Source organism: Malaclemys terrapin, chromosome 11 (genome assembly GCF_027887155.1).
Source record: "Malaclemys terrapin pileata isolate rMalTer1 chromosome 11, rMalTer1.hap1, whole genome shotgun sequence".
Lineage (NCBI taxonomy): Eukaryota > Metazoa > Chordata > Testudines > Emydidae > Malaclemys > Malaclemys terrapin.
Window position 1 is genome coordinate 67,384,232 of NC_071515.1, and position 17,921 is coordinate 67,402,152.

General features: G+C 37.6%; 1 protein-coding gene across 2 annotated transcripts in view; it reads left to right on the forward strand.

Annotated features, from left to right (window-relative positions):
* SNX4 (sorting nexin 4) overlaps window positions 1-17,921 on the forward strand; it is a 55,736-nt gene that overhangs the window by 27,850 nt on the left and 9,965 nt on the right. For both annotated transcript variants that reach the window (XM_054043473.1, XM_054043474.1), the window contains exons 6-9: window positions 5,175-5,230; window positions 11,318-11,390; window positions 13,643-13,704; window positions 15,143-15,208. In XM_054043473.1, the coding sequence (XP_053899448.1) occupies window positions 5,175-5,230; window positions 11,318-11,390; window positions 13,643-13,704; window positions 15,143-15,208 (257 nt within the window). The remainder of the gene's footprint in view (window positions 1-5,174; window positions 5,231-11,317; window positions 11,391-13,642; window positions 13,705-15,142; window positions 15,209-17,921) is intronic.

Below are 17,921 nucleotides of genomic sequence, written 5' to 3' on the forward strand. Positions count from 1 at the left end.
GTAATCCAAGATATACCTACCTAGTTCAACTGTTGCTGAGTCTCAGACTAGATATGTTATGCAGAATTTTATTTGCTTAATTAGACCATTTGATTGTTAATTAGTTTTGAGGAAGTCTCTGCAATAAATCCTTGAAGGGAACATGCTCCTCTGACTTCTTATAGGAGGCAATTGAGAAGAAAATTGAACATCCAGTTAGGACAAACTCCTAACACGAGCCACCTGTACACTGATTGCAGTCAGTAGTGGGAGAGGAAAAACTGTGGAGGACAGGCAGGAATAGGTGACCGAGTGTTACATTAGTACACAGGCAAAGTATAGGTACATGGAAATTTGTTGACAGATTCAACTTTTGGGCATAGCCATATGTACTCTGATTCTGTGGGTGCAAAATATAGTGGGTATGAATCTAAGCCTTCATCTTAAATATATAGTCTCTAATTCTCTTGGTTGCAAAGAAAATCTTTCAAATGTGAGTATAAATGAATGAAGTACTGTTGTCCTGAATCTGCTGAAAGCCTAAAAAAATAGTTCTGGGGTGTGATCTGTCCCCATTAATCACAAGGAGGTTTAATGCTGGCACCTACTGATGTTGGCAATTTGACTTTAATTCACTGCTGATTGTATTACGGGGCACATCCTGCTGATGTCCATATCCCATAATTTCAAACTGCCTGCCTAATGTGAAAATCTGCACCTGTCCCCTATCCACCTACCACAACCTTTAGCTTCCTTCCCTCCCAACACATACAGCACGTACAGACCACATCTTCAGTGCCACTATGTATGGTCAATAAAAAAAATCTGCAACCGACTGAAAATTAAAAAGGTAGAGCCAGGGTAAAATAAATTGAATTTAAGATTTAATTAAATAGTACACTAGTACAATATTCCTTTTACGTACCTTTTCTGTTAAATGAAAATGGAGCTTTTATTTATCTGAAGCTGCTGCAGAATATAGGGTTTTTGACACAGAATTATGAGTAAACATGCTGTGGATTTGTGGTAGACTTTTTTGTCTTGGGGTGTCTCTTCTAACACTGCTAGGCATTTAGGACCATCATTCTAGGGGACAGTTTATGGCACTGGAGTCTTAAGAGTGGACTCTTCTTCTTTTTTTTTTTTTTTTAAGTTTGTAACAAGATCTGTACTTATTCAGTACATTGAGGCATATAGGGAACTCAGCCATATAATGGAGAGTGGGATTTTCCACGTAGTGATTAAGGGTACTGTCAATGTTCAGTGGAAAAAAATAGGTAAACAAGAAGACAAGTATTCTTTAGAAAAAAGAGACCAAGTTATCATCCAAGGAGTTAGGCTGCAAATTCAGGAAGAAATATATATGGCACATAATAGTAGAGGGGAAACGATAGTAGAGGGGGTTACAGGGGAATATTAAAAAGGTAAAAAATGAAAAATGTTAAGGATGCACATGTAGAAATAGGAATAGCATTTGCAATGGTTTTCCTGTGTATTCATTTGAATTGCAAGAATGACCATGTTTTTATTAACCTCTTGATTATCTATGGGCTGATATGTGGATGTAACATCTGCTTGACAGATCTTTTTGGAAAAACTTGATCCTATCCTGCTCTGCTCCTTTAAGCTTTAAAACTGCGGAAGACAGTTTTCTGAACCATCGTTTAAAATTACTGATAGCACATCACAATTTGCAAAGCATTCAGATGGTAGACACTGCTAACTCATATTTTTAAATTATGTCATGTATGTTGTACCCCAAAATCATCAATTAATGAAAGCTTCTGTTTTAGGCTGTGTTTGAGAACAGCAGCATGGGCAGTTTGAGTTAGTTGCATTGAGAATGGTGGGAAGGGCATAATAAAAGTTTTTATTAAACTCAACATAGATACTCCAGAATAAGAGTGGGAGAAAGGAGAAAATTATGGCATGTAAGAGCAAGTGAGAAAAATATAGTTTCTGTTAAACAAATTGTCAGATACATGGCCTGTTCAGTTCATTTAGCTTTATTAAAATGTAGGTTACTTGAGAGGGGAAGAAGGAACCCAAAGAACAACAGTTAAATTACTTCAAAATATTCAACATAAACAGCTGTCTAAGGACAGATGGTATCTTAGGTAAAATGTAAGATGAGACAATCACTATTCCGCTTTCTAGATTTCTGACAGTGTGCATGGTTATTTTCTCTGTGGAATCCGTGCTTCCCTCAGGAAAATGTTACATTTTTATAAAATAATGGGGAATGGAGCCTTTCTGTTTCCTTTGCTAAACCTTTTAATTATACATTCAATTTCTGTGTTGAATGTAAAAATAAAAGGGTTTTAGTAAGCTGATAGAGTTGGTTCCTTATGGTAGCTTAATAATATCATCAGAGGCAGATTTATACTTGGAGTGCGTAGTTGTGTAGGACCATTTTCTGCCTTTGTTCCGTGATGCCAGAGGGTTTGCAGACTAATTAGATGGCACAGTCCAGACACTACAATACATTAGTCGAACAGATGAAGATCCTGTGTTTAAACCAGGAGGATTTATTGTGGATTACCCTGACTACTTTGAGTTAGAATTCTGTCTCTACCAGCTGTAATGCTTTCCCCCGCCCCCAAAATACTGCAATTTAGAATAAGTGTTTAAATGTTCTTTCAAACTTTTTTGCTCTGGGAGGGCAAAATACAATGCACTATCTTCCCCACCTCCCGCCCCCAGTCATAGTTAATCTGGAGGAGGAAAAACATGGTGTACAATGCCTAGCTCCTCCCCTCCCCCCCCGAACCTTAACAAAACGGCACTGGCTACTCCTGAGCACAAAGCCAGTACCTCTTTTTAACTGCTATATTCCATATTGTCATCCAGTTTTTGCTTTTGTGTGTGAAAGCTACTTGACCCAGTCTCAATTGACAGCCAATTCCACTTCAAGTATTCCCTCCATTTAACCACCTCTGTAAATTCTTTTTGCACATACTCTCAATTTACAAAAATGTCTGTCCAGAAACCTTACATAAACTTGCTCTAGCTTGATAGTAACCCTTAGCTAGCTTGTAGTATGATTTTTGTTTGAAATCAGTGTGTAAAAAATGGCCAGATTGATAATGCACAAGAAGTCAAGCTGTGTTATTTCCTTCTTGTGCCTCATCAATAGTACAGATTCTGCAAAACAGATTGTTTCCTCAGTTACACCTGTGAAACTTCATTGGCTTTGAAAGATTACGTATGTGTAACGGAGGGCAGAATTTGGTACTGTAATTGGACCTTTTGATGATGCATTCAGAACCCAGAGTAGAATTGACTGTCTTGCTCTCCCAGAGAGCTCTTTTAACTCTGTAATGTGAACAGCTGTATATAAAGTAGTGTAAATACTTTTGCCCATAAAGTAAGCAAGTATGAGTCAGACTGCTCAGAGGAAACAGGTCTCATGACCAAGATGTTACCAGACACCTTTGAGTAGAACTGAGTCTTGACACCTGTCACTTATCTTTGCTGAAAACTAGCCAATCTATTCTTAAATAAAATTTTAAAAACCCTTCCTTTTCACTCTGAGAGATGACTATAGGGGGTTGGGATATTTGCTCCCTCAGTCTGTAGAATGTTTGGAGAAGCAGAATTACTGCTGGAAAGTAACTCCTTTTTATTCCGTGACCACACTTTTGTATAATACTCATCGGTAGCTGTCATGCCAATCACAATAGCAAAATTACTTTTTAATTGAGCTCAGACGTTGTGCTCAGCACTCTACCAACATGAGATGAGATTCCAGCGTCAAGGATATTACAGTGAAATTCAAACACGGTTCAGCTTGGACACAATGTGATGGGAGGCGGAACAGTCTCATTCTGGTGCCAATCTCATAAATAGAATTTACTGAGAGGCTTATGAAGGGAAACTTCCTACTCTAACTCCAAGCGAGCATTGGGTTCTACTGGAATCAGTTGCTAAATAACTTTTTTAAAACTGCTCTTAAAAGTTGCTGACTTTGCTGCTATTGATGCACAAAATATTATTCCTATAGCAAACATCATTGCTAAAAACTCTCTCTGCCAGAAGGTACAGTTGTGAATTATCACTCTTACTGAGCCTTTTGCGCCAGAAGTCTTGGTTCTTTTAAACCTACCTCTTTTCGTTTTGAAGAAGGATTAACCAAAATGAACTTGGGCAACTTCTGAAGGGGTGCATCCACAGAGGGATTGCATGTGCTCTAATTTAGCACCTTGCACCTTTAGTTAATTTGTCTTAATTTTCTTGAGTGTCTCCATCTGGACATGTTCTTAAAGGCCTTACTAGCTGAGGCAGGGACTGACTTTTTGTTGTGTGTACATGTCTAGCACATTCAGGCCCCAATGACCAGGACATGTAGGTATTACAGTAATAATTACAGTAAAAGAAATAAAATAAGTGGAGACATGTTGCTCTTTTACAGAGTAAACATAAAAACTGATGAATTCTAACTAAATTCTGAAAAAATTTAAACCACAAAAGCAAGAATTAGTGTTGGGAATTCCATACTTCGGTTGCAGGCACTGGTAGAATAACATTTTTCTCAGAAACAGAGCAGAAAGTTTAATTATAGCAACTGTTTCTTTACAGAAGAAAATCCAGTGATCCAATTTGCGATTCAATATAGCAGTTTCCTATCTATTGAAAAGGAACACTGCATCAAAAGCTGGCACTATTCTCATTCACAGATATATGTATGCTTTCCTCTACAGTAACTCTGAAAATGAGAGAACACAATAGATTTGTGTTTGATGCCACTGGGGAACAGTTTTTTGGTAATTCAGAGCATATAAAGGTCATTTCCACTATTGGTTTTCTTTGGTTTGAAAAATATATAAAATAATTTGTCCATATAGCCTTAGACCTACTTGCATCACCTGAAAAGAATGTACGGTTATATATCTTAATTTTGTGGTTTGTGTAACATTTCAAGACAAGAATATTTTGCTGGGGTTTATGCTTATACTAGTTTAATGATATTGGATACTGTTTACATGCTAGTACACAGAACAGTTTTGTTTTCTAGCCTTTTCTCTAAAAGCAGCCTGACATTAACTCCTTCACTTGTCAGATTTGTTCAATATGTTTGAAATTTTTGATGAAGTACCATGACAGAAAACGGCAGCTTTCTACTGTGGCTGTCAGCAAAGAGAAATTGTTGCTTGATGTTGTTATAATGCAATTATATTTCAAACTTTTTTTTCCAGGCAGACTCCAGGTTAAAAGCTCTTAATGCAACATTCAGAGTGAAGAACCCAGACAAGTAAGATTTTTCGTACTAGTTACAATTGTAATTATGAATGATAGTGTGTGCTATCTATGTAATTTTTCATTTCTGAGTGTATGCTATCTGCACACTTCTTTTAAACCTCATTAACAAACCCAATAAGGGACCGTGAAAAGAGGCTTGAAAAACCCAGTTCACAGGGAGAGCAGGAAACTCTTAAGGGAAATGCCATCACCTTATGCAGAATCTAAGCTTTCATTTAAAAAAAAAAAAAAAAAAATCTAGTCTTTGTTTGCAAAGAAACCTTTTCAAATTAATGCAGTGGTCCCTTCCTGAACCTGCAAGCATACATAGCCAATATCTCTCTTTTGCACACACACAAATATATGCACTTGCCAGTGCTGCAGTTCCAAGCTGCCAATTTTCACAGCTGCTATTGGAAACCCAGATCAATTTCAGTCTACCGTGTCTTGGGAAGCTGTGGGAAGCTGCCGAGGCAGGCACTGGAGTTATTAGCTGGATAGGAGGCCTATTAACAGAGGCTGAAGTATGGGGAGTATATAGTAGCAGCACCCAGGATAGTCTGACAGAGGGAACCAAGAGACAGAGGGCTACTTCTCCCTTCCAACAATTTGGTGCTACTTAAAATCTATCAGAAACTGAAGGATGGAATTCTGAAGCCGTGTCAAGAAATGACACCTTCCCCTTATACAGCATCTGAAAGTGAAATTAGACCCTTGTTTGGATATTATCTTCCCCTCCCCCAAATCTTTTTTTTTTTTTTTTTAGTCTGTGACTAGTAGTGTTAATCTTCTTGTTTTTAGGGCTTGGAAATTTTACCAGCCTCCTTAATATGGGAGGGAGAGATTGAGGTAACACAGAAAAGAGAAATGCAGTATTTAAAGAGAGATTTGGAAATGGGAAGTGGAGGAAAGCACACAGTGTAGGGGAAGGAAAAGCAAAAGAGTAAAGTAGGTGATACTGGTGGTCTGTGGTATACGGGAAGTCAGATTAGGTGATCTGATGGTCCCTTCTATGACTGTGAGATGAGGAAATTGATACTAAATGCCACTAAGAAAAAGATGCATTATGATCTGGTTTTGGAAAGAAAAAGTAGAATACAGACAGGAATGGAGACAATGTGTAATAAAAGCAAGAGTAGCATAGAGCTTGTTGAATAATATTTATCAAATTTGTTATATTAGAGATGTTACCAATATTTAACAAATTTATTTGCCAAATACTTGTTGTGATATTCAGCCTGCTCAGTGGCTGGCCAAATGCTATTTGACAAATACACCTCTACCCCGATATAACGCGACCCGATATAACATGAATTCGGATATAGTGCGGTAAAGCAGTCTCCCGGGGTGGGGGCTGCGCACTCCGGCAGATCAAAGCAAGTTCGATATAACATGGTTTCACCTATAATGCAGTAAGGTTTTTTGTTTCCCAAGGATAACGTTATATCGGGGTAGAGGTGTATATTATTCAATAGATATTGGGGAAATTCAACAACTAATATATTGGACACTTTTTTCCTGCTATTCCATGGTGCCACTAGCTCTTATTGCAGGTAACATTTTTACAAATTTATTAAATAGCTGATTAAAATGTTATAATTACAGTACACGGTCTGTTTTATTCATTTGTACAGCAAAGGGTGGCTTGACAGTTAGGGGGTTGGTTTTGGAAGTGTGGGAGCACCAATATCTTTCACTTGGCTACTAGGCTTAGTCCCTGAGGTAGTAAGTATCAGTAGCTTTCTCAATCCTTAATTTAAACCAACCGTAGAAAGTTGGATAGCAACACAGCATTTCAAAAGTCTTAACTACTGAAGTTGTTTTGGAACAAAACCAAAGCACTTCTGGTAGGCCGAGTGGTTTTTATTGAAGGGGTCAGTGGTGGAAAAAATGTGCTCTTCTGTTGCTCAAAAATAAATTTGTAGTGACATTTCCACTAAATTCTCTAATCCAGTTTCGTTGCAAACATCCTGCTGTCTTCCTTCTGTACTTCAAATCCAATCAAAAATTGCTTTCCCAATGGTGCATTGTTCCTTTTTCATATAGTCCACTAGATAACAATTTTCATACTAGCTACTTTTCTAAAACAGAATGAAAAGGATCTGGGTAATATCACTGTGGCTGAGCCATATTAGACAATAGATTCTGCTTATGGCAGCTGAACTTATGTGACTCTCAGTAGTACACTTGATCCTGAGTCCCCATACCATTTGTGGTTTTTATTTGCCTATTATACCTATTCTTAAAAATACCTTTTACTCCCCTATTGTTCTGTGAAGGGGAAATTGACCATAGTTATAGTAACTTTCACTATAGACCTAGTGGTGTCAAATGCACAAAATAATTGGAAATAGAAGGGAGAAATTCTCTGGTGTCTTTCAGTTACAGTAGTTATAGTATAGTTATAGTAATCTTAAGTATGACTAGTAATAATAGTAGGTGAAGTATTTTCATCCAGAAGTGATTTTTTAATTGGTAGTATCTATTAAAATGTGGCTCTAGTCTGAAAAGCGGCTGTAGAAGCAGCAGCATCTGACTCAACTTACCTGCTTTTCATCTGTATTGAAAGTCATACTTTGCTAAAGGTTTGGCTTCACTAGAAATGCTACAGTGGCACGGCCGTAGTGGTACAGCTGCACCGCTGTAGTGTAGACACTTACTACAGTGATAGAAGCGGTTCTTTCACTGCTGTAGTAAACCCACCTCTCCGAGAGGTGGTAGGTAGGTCAAGAAGAATTCTTCCATTAACCGAGCAGCGTCTACACCAGAGCTTAGGTTGGCTTAGTTACATCTCACAGGACATGAAGTTTTTCAGTGCCCTGAGGATGTAGTTAAGCCAACCTAAATTCATTGTGTAGACCAGCCCTAACTCACTAAAATAGGTTTTTACACTTGGTAGCATTGCAGATCCAACGCAGCTAACGGGTTGGGCATTGGGGAAACAGTGTTGAACTTTTGAGCTAGTTTTTGCATTATCAACATGTTCAGCCATGTTCTGGCTCTACAGGTTTTACTGTTGGAGTTGCAAGAGCAGGAAAGCATCACTAGCTTACCTTTCTGATTCCCGGTAACTTGGAGTAATGGCATTTTGAAGCATATTTTTAGTAGTGAATTGAACAGATTTGATCTAAAAATCATTGAAAATCAGTAAACTGGTAATGCTGCAATGCTATTGTTAGTTATTTTTCAGAGAAGAACTGCAATTTAAGTTCACACATCCCTGTTCATCAAGGAATGGTGAGGAACACCAGTTTTGTTAGTTGTGCATGGAGTTTGGATACCAAAATTAAGAGGCACCCTAGAACCACCTAAGATAACATTTTCTTCTAGACGAGGAAGAGTTGGCATCATATAGATTTTAACAAGAAGAACATGGTATCTCAGATTTAGTGACAGTATGGCAATCCTCTAATCCTGTACTGTCCATTTTCAGTCATCACTCTTCATGGAATAAGAGATGTCTGAAAGCTCTCTTGCTACTTAGTGTACTAGAACTATAGTATATTTAGATTTTCAGAGACCCTTTGACAAGGTCCCTCACCAAAGGCTCTTAAGCAAAGTAAGCTGTCATGGGATAAGAGGGAAGGTCCTCTCATGAATTGGTAACTGGTTAAAAGATAGGAAACCAAGGGTAGGAATAAATGGTCAGTTTTCAGAAAGGAGAGAGGTAAATAGTGGTGTCCCTGAGGGGTCTGTACGGGGCCCAGTCCTATTCAACATATTCATAAATGATCTGGAAAAAGGGGTAAACAGTGAGGTGGCAAAATTTGCAAATGATACAAAACTACTCAAGATAGTTAAGTCCCAGGCAGACTGTGAAGAGCTACAAAAGGATCTCTCAAAACTGGGTGACTGGGCAACAAAATGGCAGATTAAATTCAATGTTGATAAATGCCGAGTAATGCACATTGGAAAACATAATCCCAACTATACATATAAAATGATGGGGTCTAAATTAGCTGATACCGGTACTACTCAAGAAATAAAGCTTGGAGTCATTGTGGATAGTTCTCTGAAAACATCCACTCAGTGTGCAAGGACAGTCAAAAAAGCAAACAGAATGTTGCACATCATTAAGAAAGGGATAGATAATAAGAAAATATCATATTGCCTCTATATCAATCCATGGTATGCACACATCTTGAATACTGTGTGCAGGTGTGGTCGTCCCATCTCAAAAAAGATATATTGGAATTGGAAAAAATTCAGAAAGGGGCAACAAAAATGATTAGGGGTATGGAACGGCTTCCGTCTGAGGAGAGATTAATAAGACTGGTACTCTTTGGCTTGGAAAGGAGAAGACTAAGGGGTATGATTGAGGTCTATAAAATCATGACTGGTGTGGAGAAAGTAAATAAGGAAGTGTTATTTACTCCTTCTCATAACACAAGAACTAGGGGTCACCAAATTAAATTGGGAGCAGGTTTAAAACAAACAAAAAAGTCTTTCTTCACACAACGCACAGTCAACCTGTGGAACTCCTTGCCAGAGGATATTGTGAAGGCCAAGACTATAACAGGGTTCAAAAAAGAACGAGATAAATTCATGTAGGATAGGTCCATCAATGGCTGTTACCCAGGATGGGCAGGGATGGTGTCCCTAGCTTCTGTTTGCCAGAAGCTGGGATGACTACCTGTTCTGTTCATTCCCTCTGGGGCACCTGGCATTGCCCACTGTCAGAAGACAGGATACTGGGCTAGATGGACCTTTGGTCTGATCCAGTATGGCCATTCTTATGTACTTGATTTACTTGAGATATCGTCACCATTCAGGTCTGAAGTTGTCCAACACACTGTCCTGGCATATATTTTATAAAATGTAAGCTAAAAGGATTGCCCTCTAAACCCCATCATGTAGATCAACGGCTATATTTGTGTTTCCCGCTATAATTTCTCTGCTGGTCTTTAAATGTTTTGAAAGAAACTGTACACTTTAACCCTAATATGCCACACGTTTTTGTGGAAAACTCTCTTTAGGCATAGAAATCATAGAATACCTATAAATGGCCTTTTCTGTCATGGGATGTTATGAGAAGCAATTTCCTAAATATTAGAAACATGTGGTGTAAGCAAAGATACATTTTTTTTTAAATGGGTGCTGAAATTTGGTTCTTAAATTCATAATTAGCCACCTAAATAAGTGGCCTCTTTTTGTTTTGTTTTTTTTAGTGCGACCTGCTGGGTTCTAAGCATTTCTGAAATCAGACCACTTATATATAGGTGACTGACTAAGAATTTAGAAGCTTAACTTTAGGCATCTGTTTGTTTGTTTATTTTTAAAATCTTGGCCTGGATTTTTTTTCACTACAATAATTGAGGGATCATCATTCAGTAGTTAGTCTGTTCTCTAGTTCCTATTCTTTACTTTCACTCTGGATAAAACGCACGCCTCTGCACGAGCTAAGGCTTCAAAATAGGGTTTAAGTTGGTCTTAAATGGTGTCTAGCTCTTGTACTGATCATCTGCACAGGAGTAAATAACCCCCTCTTGAGGCTTTTCGCAAGTCAGCAACCTGCTCTGGGGTTCAGCTTAGCCATGGACATTATATCCATTTTACACACCACCTAGGTGTATTCTGAGGCTAATTTAATGTTTTTTTTAAGAGTTCTTTGAGATTCTTGCATAAAAGGCATATTGTAAGTACAGGTAATATTTTATCAACTTCAAAAGAATTTAAACAGTTTTTCTTTAGTAAGCATAAAACCCATCAAATGGGATTTTAAATGAAAAGTTTCTTCCTGCTCTTTAGATCATATCTATCAAATAACATTCCACTTCATAAGTGCTCTTAAAAAAAACCAGATAGAGCAGTCTTTCAGAAAAAAGTCTGCTGTTTATATTTATTTTTTAAATTTATGGCATATAAATTGATCTGAACCTTTACTGTTGTTGTATAAAAGTACAGTAGTTTTGCATGTGTGTAATTATTGGATAAAAAGGAGTTTGATTCTGTTGTCATTTGCTAGGAAGCCACAGCTAATTCCACTTTAACATAAGTCAAGCTCGGTGTCGCCAGCTCTTGTGTTGTGGCTCTATCTTACATTTTGTGAAAGCTTGCTTTTGTGATAGCTAATGATGTACTATCTGTTTCCTGTTCCTAGGAGATTTACTGAGCTAAAACACTACAGCGATGAACTGCAGTCTGTCATATCACACCTTCTGCGAGTCAGAGCTGTAAGTATTTCCCATATGTGTCCTGACAAATAGTAGAATATATTTATAAGACAGCATTTCTTCTTTATCAATAGAAAACTGATGTATGTATTCTTCACTTGAAATTGGTTTGTTGTACTGTCCAGTTTGTTTGGTTTTTGGGGAGGCGGGGGAAGGGAGCGCGAGAAATTATTTTATAACCATACACTTTGGGGGGAAGGAATTCTAAATGTGCTTGGAGTAAAGCAGTGTGAAATGTTTATCTCCAATATTGTTCCCCAGTCTGAATTATTCATCTCTTGATAGTCACTGGAAAAAGACCATTCTTACACCACAGATTTCTAGTTAAACAAATGCTTCCACAAACATTCATAATGCTGTTGTTTGGCTCATTGCTTTATTCTGTCTTGTAGAATACTTTACATGTAATACCTTCTCATCATATTGGCAATTAAAACCCCTGAAAGTCACTTGGGGAATTGGGAGGAGGGATGGTTGGTACTTAGCTGGGACAATAGAACCTTGGGACTCAAAGTTGATGCATCAGTATCATGTCCAAAGTACTAGACAAGACCTGTAGTGATTTGGAGTGTTTTTAGACCCCAGTTTGTTGCACGTTCCATCAAAATCTGCAGCATAACATTGCATATTTCACAGAAATAGTGAAAAGTGCGAAGTAGACTGTTACCAGAGAGTAAGATGCACATCTTCAATTACAATTCAGAGGAAAGGGAGAAGAGCAGAATAGTATTACTACTTCTCCTTCATAGGTGTTGCTACTGGAGGAAGAAGCAAGGGGGCCAGAAGCCCACATCAACTAGAAAATGTTGGATCCCCGCTGTACAGTTAGCAGGATTCTGCCTTTCTCTCATGTGGCAAAAAGGAGTTAGAACGGCATGAGGTTTTCTGGAACGGAGACATATTGTGTTTTTTAGAGCTTGTGGTGTGAATTCACGAGTTCCCCACAACAGTTTTCATCTTAAAGACTAGTCTATAATGAATAATGTCCTTTAGAATGATTAGAACAGACTGTCATGGAATCAGGATGGCTGTCTACTATGGCTTGAAAACACAAGCTTTAAAAAATACAAAACAGAGAAGGAAATAGGAAATTACAACCCTGGTAACAGGGAGCACGATATTAGTTCTTAGTGTGTTCAACAGGGGTTTACTTTTTGGCAAAAGTGTGCTGTAGGGGAGGATTGTAATTGATTGCCCTGTCGAGTGGAGGCATGTTAGAGGATTAATTGCTTGTATTCCAGTAACTTGCCTTCCTGCCAGTACATGTGTGTATGAGCTGCGTGACAGTGTTCTAACTTATTTCCTTTTTACCTCTTTGACACATGAATAATTATGGCTTTTATAAAGCTTCTGTTTAACTCACTGACGTATCAAACAGTGCTTTTATAATTGTGAAGGACAAAAATAAGTTGCGCTTCGGAGTTCAGTGTAATGTAGAGGGGGAAATCAATAACTGTATAGTTACCAACAGTGTAGCATGTGCAGGTTTCTGATTCTCCGAACGCATTAATTGATTTCTAGCTTTAGCAGCAAGTGTTGTGATGAGTGACTCTTTCTTTCCCATTCTTTGTAGTATTGTATTTCAAAGAAAAGAATAAGCTTGTGCCTTTTCAGATTCTTCATCCTGTATGGAAAAGCTTTGAAGTTTCTTTTTCCTGAACCCACCCAGCTTTCCTTTGCAGTTCACTTTTAAGGCCTTTGTTAGGACTGCGTGGGGGAAGTGGCCATGCAGGGTGAAAGATGGGAAGAGGCTTAACCACAACTCTGAACTGAAGCGTAGATTTTTGTCTTCCGGTTTTCATATACACCCTCTTACCCCAACCCCCTGACACACACACACATCCCCCTGTGTGATGTCCACTTACATAGGCATTATACAGGTGAAATGAATTGCACCTCACATTAACTCGGTTGTTGGTGATCTTACTAGAGTGACTGATTGACTGGATGTATAGACAGTCTGATGCATTTCTGTAGCTTCTCATACATAGAATGGTCTAAATGTGATTTTCAGTATAGTTTGTAGCCATTGATTTAAAAAAAAAAAAGTTATACTTTCGGTCTTAAAAGACATAAAATAACATTTTCATCTCGTATACTGCTGTTGAGATATTACAGCTGTAAACCTGAAGGGTTAGTCTGTAAATGTTAGTCTTTGCTTAAGATATGCATGTTTTACAAGAAGCTAGTAAACTGCATATAAAAGAGATGGGCTTGTCCAAAAAAATAACTCTTACAAATGTTTGTTTTAGAGAGTGGCAGACCGTCTCTATGGTGTATACAAAGTGCATGGGAATTATGGGAGAGTGTTCAGGTAAGAATTAGAACAGGTTTTTAAAATACATAATCTAGTTTTCTGAAGCTTAGATAGTTTGCAAGTAATGGATGAAGCTTATTTATCCTTATTTTTGAAATATAAACTTTGATATATTTTGTTTTACTAAATATGTGCATTGGAAAGTGTCACTGCTCAGTACTAAGACATTGACAAGATGCTGTATTTGACACAGATCTCTCTACCTTTGCTGAACTTTTTAGTTTCAACTGGATGAAGTTTTTAGGGTTTTTTTTATATAACTTCATGATTTTTGTCTCTTTCTGTTTGTTTGTTCCTCAGAATGCTTCCTATTAATTTATTTTATATAGTTAATAAATTGTTACGTTGTGTCTAGTGCTGAAAGGTATCGCGATCCTTTTAATACATTTAAAAAATCAACAATATCTCAGGTATATTCTAGTACACTTTTTAGAAGTTGAATTAACCAATAGTTTTTGATTTATGTGCCTGAGTTGCATACTCCAAGTTTTCCATCTCGCTGGAGAATTAAAGAATCTAACTTCTGGTTAAGGGGAACCTCCTGCTTATACAATCTGTACAAGTGCTAAATTTAATTCACCAGGTTAATGGATTGCAGATGTCTTTCTGGATGGGGGTTTAAAATTAAATTAGGTGCATTTTTGTAATAACACAAGGATAAACAAATGTCAACATTATATACAATTAAAAAATATCTACTCTGTTAAAGTATAGAACCATAAATACTAGACAGAAATTACACAAAGAGGAGGATAACTAAAAGTACATTCTATATTTAAGAGGTAGGGGACGCAGGTTTAGGATAACTGATAAAACCAAATAACGTGCAGAGTTAAGAGATAATGAGATTAACACATGACTGTGATTTACCTGTGGCTAAGTGCTTGCCATCTCCACTCCAGTTTTGGTGGCTGTGTTATCCATAAACTGACTAGATTTAATCATATATATATATATATGGCTATACTCTTATTAGTTTAAAAAAATCAGCATTCCCGTATTGAGAATCGGTAGTATAGCTTTACAGACCATTTGTATTGCAGATAATAGCGCTAAAAGTGTCAACACAAAGGAATGAACCTTATGTTGCAATTCTGTTCTGTTAGAAAGTATTTCTCTTAATCTCTTTAACTATTTAAACAAGGTTCTTTTCATGCCTGCCTGTTGAACTGGAACTAAAAAAACAAGAAGTGTGTGTGTGTGTGTATGTATAGCTGGACAATTCCTGGCCAGAATGCTTTAAAACTGTCTCACTATTAAATTGTGTTCAGTGCTGCTGCTTAGAGGTAGAAAAGCAGTTTGGCTAGGTACAACTTTTGAGGCAATTTCCATTCAGATGTCACCTGGAAAGAAACTATATACAGGATGCAGCTTATTAACTTTCCTTAACTTCATGTGTGATGTTGTTTCTCATTGGATTTGCTTTTTTCTCTAGTGAATGGAGTGCAATAGAAAAGGAGATGGGGGATGGGCTGCAGAGTGCTGGCCATCACATGGATGTGTAAGTACTGAGTGAATATCTGATAATTTGATGTATGCCAGATGCACGTATATTAAGGGGGGCAGGGATTTCTATAAGAAATGTACTGAGAAAACTTTGGAGGGAGAGGTATATTACTATTGGGTACACAACATTTCAGTGACTTTTGGATGTGGGCTGTTTTTAGAGTCCATGTACTGTATTAAGTAGCTCAAAGGGCCTCGGGGGAGTCAGAGGGGTTACTTTTTATTATTATTTTGAAACTATAGAGGTGTTTGGAATTCTTCCAGCTTTTCTTTTAAGCTGCTATGCCAGAAACTAGTGGAATTAAACTGTAATGTACTGCAGACCTGATGAGAGCCATTTGTTTTTGGCAGGAATGCTTTGCACCGTGCGGTAGATGGTACACTAATTTGTACTTAACAAAAAGTTTAAGTAACCCCCCCCCCCCTTTTTTTTTTTTTTTTAAACGGTTCAGCACCCAACACTTATTTAGTGGATTCCAAAATAATTTCAAGTCCCATCCTGAAATAAATAGTGGTTGTACTACAGCAACAGGGAATTCTTTTAGTTTTGCCTAGTTTTGCTTTCTATGTAATAATAATAAACATAGTAGAGAAATTTTTATTCAGTGTATCTCTGGTTCCTTCCACTTGACAAAATCATAATCACTGGTAGAGTAGTTGTTTAACCCATTCAGGAGTTCTGTGACTTTGCAAGTGGAACTATGAAACATAAAATAGTTTTAATTGGAAAAGATAATCTTATTTTAAAAGTGAATCTTGAGAAAACGTTAAGGTTGTCAGTAGTACTATTTTATGATGCCAATTTACATCTGTTTTGTAAATTGATGCCCTTGTCCAGTTTTAGTAAGGGATATAAATTTCAGATTCCTGCTGCCAAATAGAATTTTATGGAGAAACTCGTTTAACAGTGAATTCTCAAAATAAAAACTTGGTTTAAAAAGTGAGAATTTTATCACATCCTTAAATAATATGAGTATTTAGGCATGAAACATAGAAGCATTTATTTCTATGTTTTAAAACAGTTTTATGGTTAATGTTAAAATAGTTTTATTATACAGCTGAAATCCCATTACAAGAAATAACTCCAAATAAAAGGGCATAGAAAGAATAAGGAAATGGAGTGCAGTGTTAAATATTTATTACAATACTGCAAAATTTGAACAGTCCCGTAGAAATCAATTTATTTTCAGTTGCGTGAACAAGTACTGCAGATAAATGAAAACTTACTTGAACCTGCCTAGCTTCTCTTTTGTGATACATCAACATGCACCATGCTGTGCTGTCAGAATGTTGAGAAGATATTTTAATCAAATTAAAGTAAAGCAAATAGAACAAATACCTCATTCAAGAGATTATACCCCCTCCAGTTTATACCTGCTCCACTTTACCATAAAACAGCAGTTAGAGGCACAAGGGAGTTGTAAGACTTAACACCCCTAAGACTTCTGCCCTTTACATTGTTAGTGTTGAAGACCCAGAGTGATGGTGGTGGAGAGTTCCCAGGGTAACCTATATTAGTCCATGCTTTAATGAATGACCGTCAAAGGCAATCTCCGATGGCATAGTTTTTCTCTCTGCTCTAACAAACAGGTGATCCCAGAAGTGGCCTCTCTAGCTCATTTCTTACTGGAGACAGCAGTTGTGAGGTTCAGAGACAGTCTTCCCCGGAATTGAAATTAGACATGATAATAGAATTTACAGGGGGGATTGGAAAGCGACTAAATTGGCAACACTGCATGTCATTAGTTGACCATGGGGGTGATGGGGAGGGCAAGAGAGAATGGGGGAGTTCATGGTGTAGGGAAATCCCTGTTCAGGGACTCATTGTATGACTCTCAGAAGGTTGGGTTTTTTTTCTTTCTCCCCCCCCCCCCCTCCCACCTCCAGGATCAACTGGAAAAATAATTGAGCAGTACAGTTCTTCTTCCCTCACCCCCACTCCCCCTCCCCTCCAAAGCTAATATTATGGGAAGTAGTATGGAGCACTGCACAAGGAGTATGGTTTCTGAGCAGGAAGTATACATTATAAATATCTAAACCTGTTCCTACAATACATTTAAAGCTATTCTGCACTTATCCCGCTTATACCAGCTTCATTTTTACTAGGATTTTTGATGGTTAGTCAAATGTTTCTGTCCCTTTTATTTAACTCATTATTATTTAAGAAGCCACATAGTTGTGTAGTATGGGGGGAGTGTCTGTATGTGTGTGAATTTTCATGGTGTCATCCATTATTTTTTTTTTTTTTTTATCCCTTGATAAAAATGAATGACATTCCCCTCACCCCACCCCAAATTTAGAAACTTGACTCCATCCTTTCTGGCATTGCTGCTCCATAATCAACTGACAACCTAAACTAGTTTGTTTAAAGTATAACAAGAGCAGGTTAGCTGCACAACTCCCATTGACTATGAGGTGAATCTAGTATGTTGGAAAGTTTTAGCTCCGAAACATTTATTTCCCTGTTTGTAGAAGCGTGTTCACTGCTGTGCATTTCCCTTTCTCTTTGGGGATTTCCATGATTTGTTTAACCTGTTTTGGCCTAAAGTGCGCAAAATTGGGTTCAAATAGTCAGAAGTGCAGCTTCTGCTGACCTACTACTTTGTCAAATCATGATTTAAGTTTTTGTATAAATTCTGCTCTGGGGTATGTTTAGGTGGGAGTTGGGCAGAACAACTCCTAGCATTCAGTCATAAATCCTCCCTTGA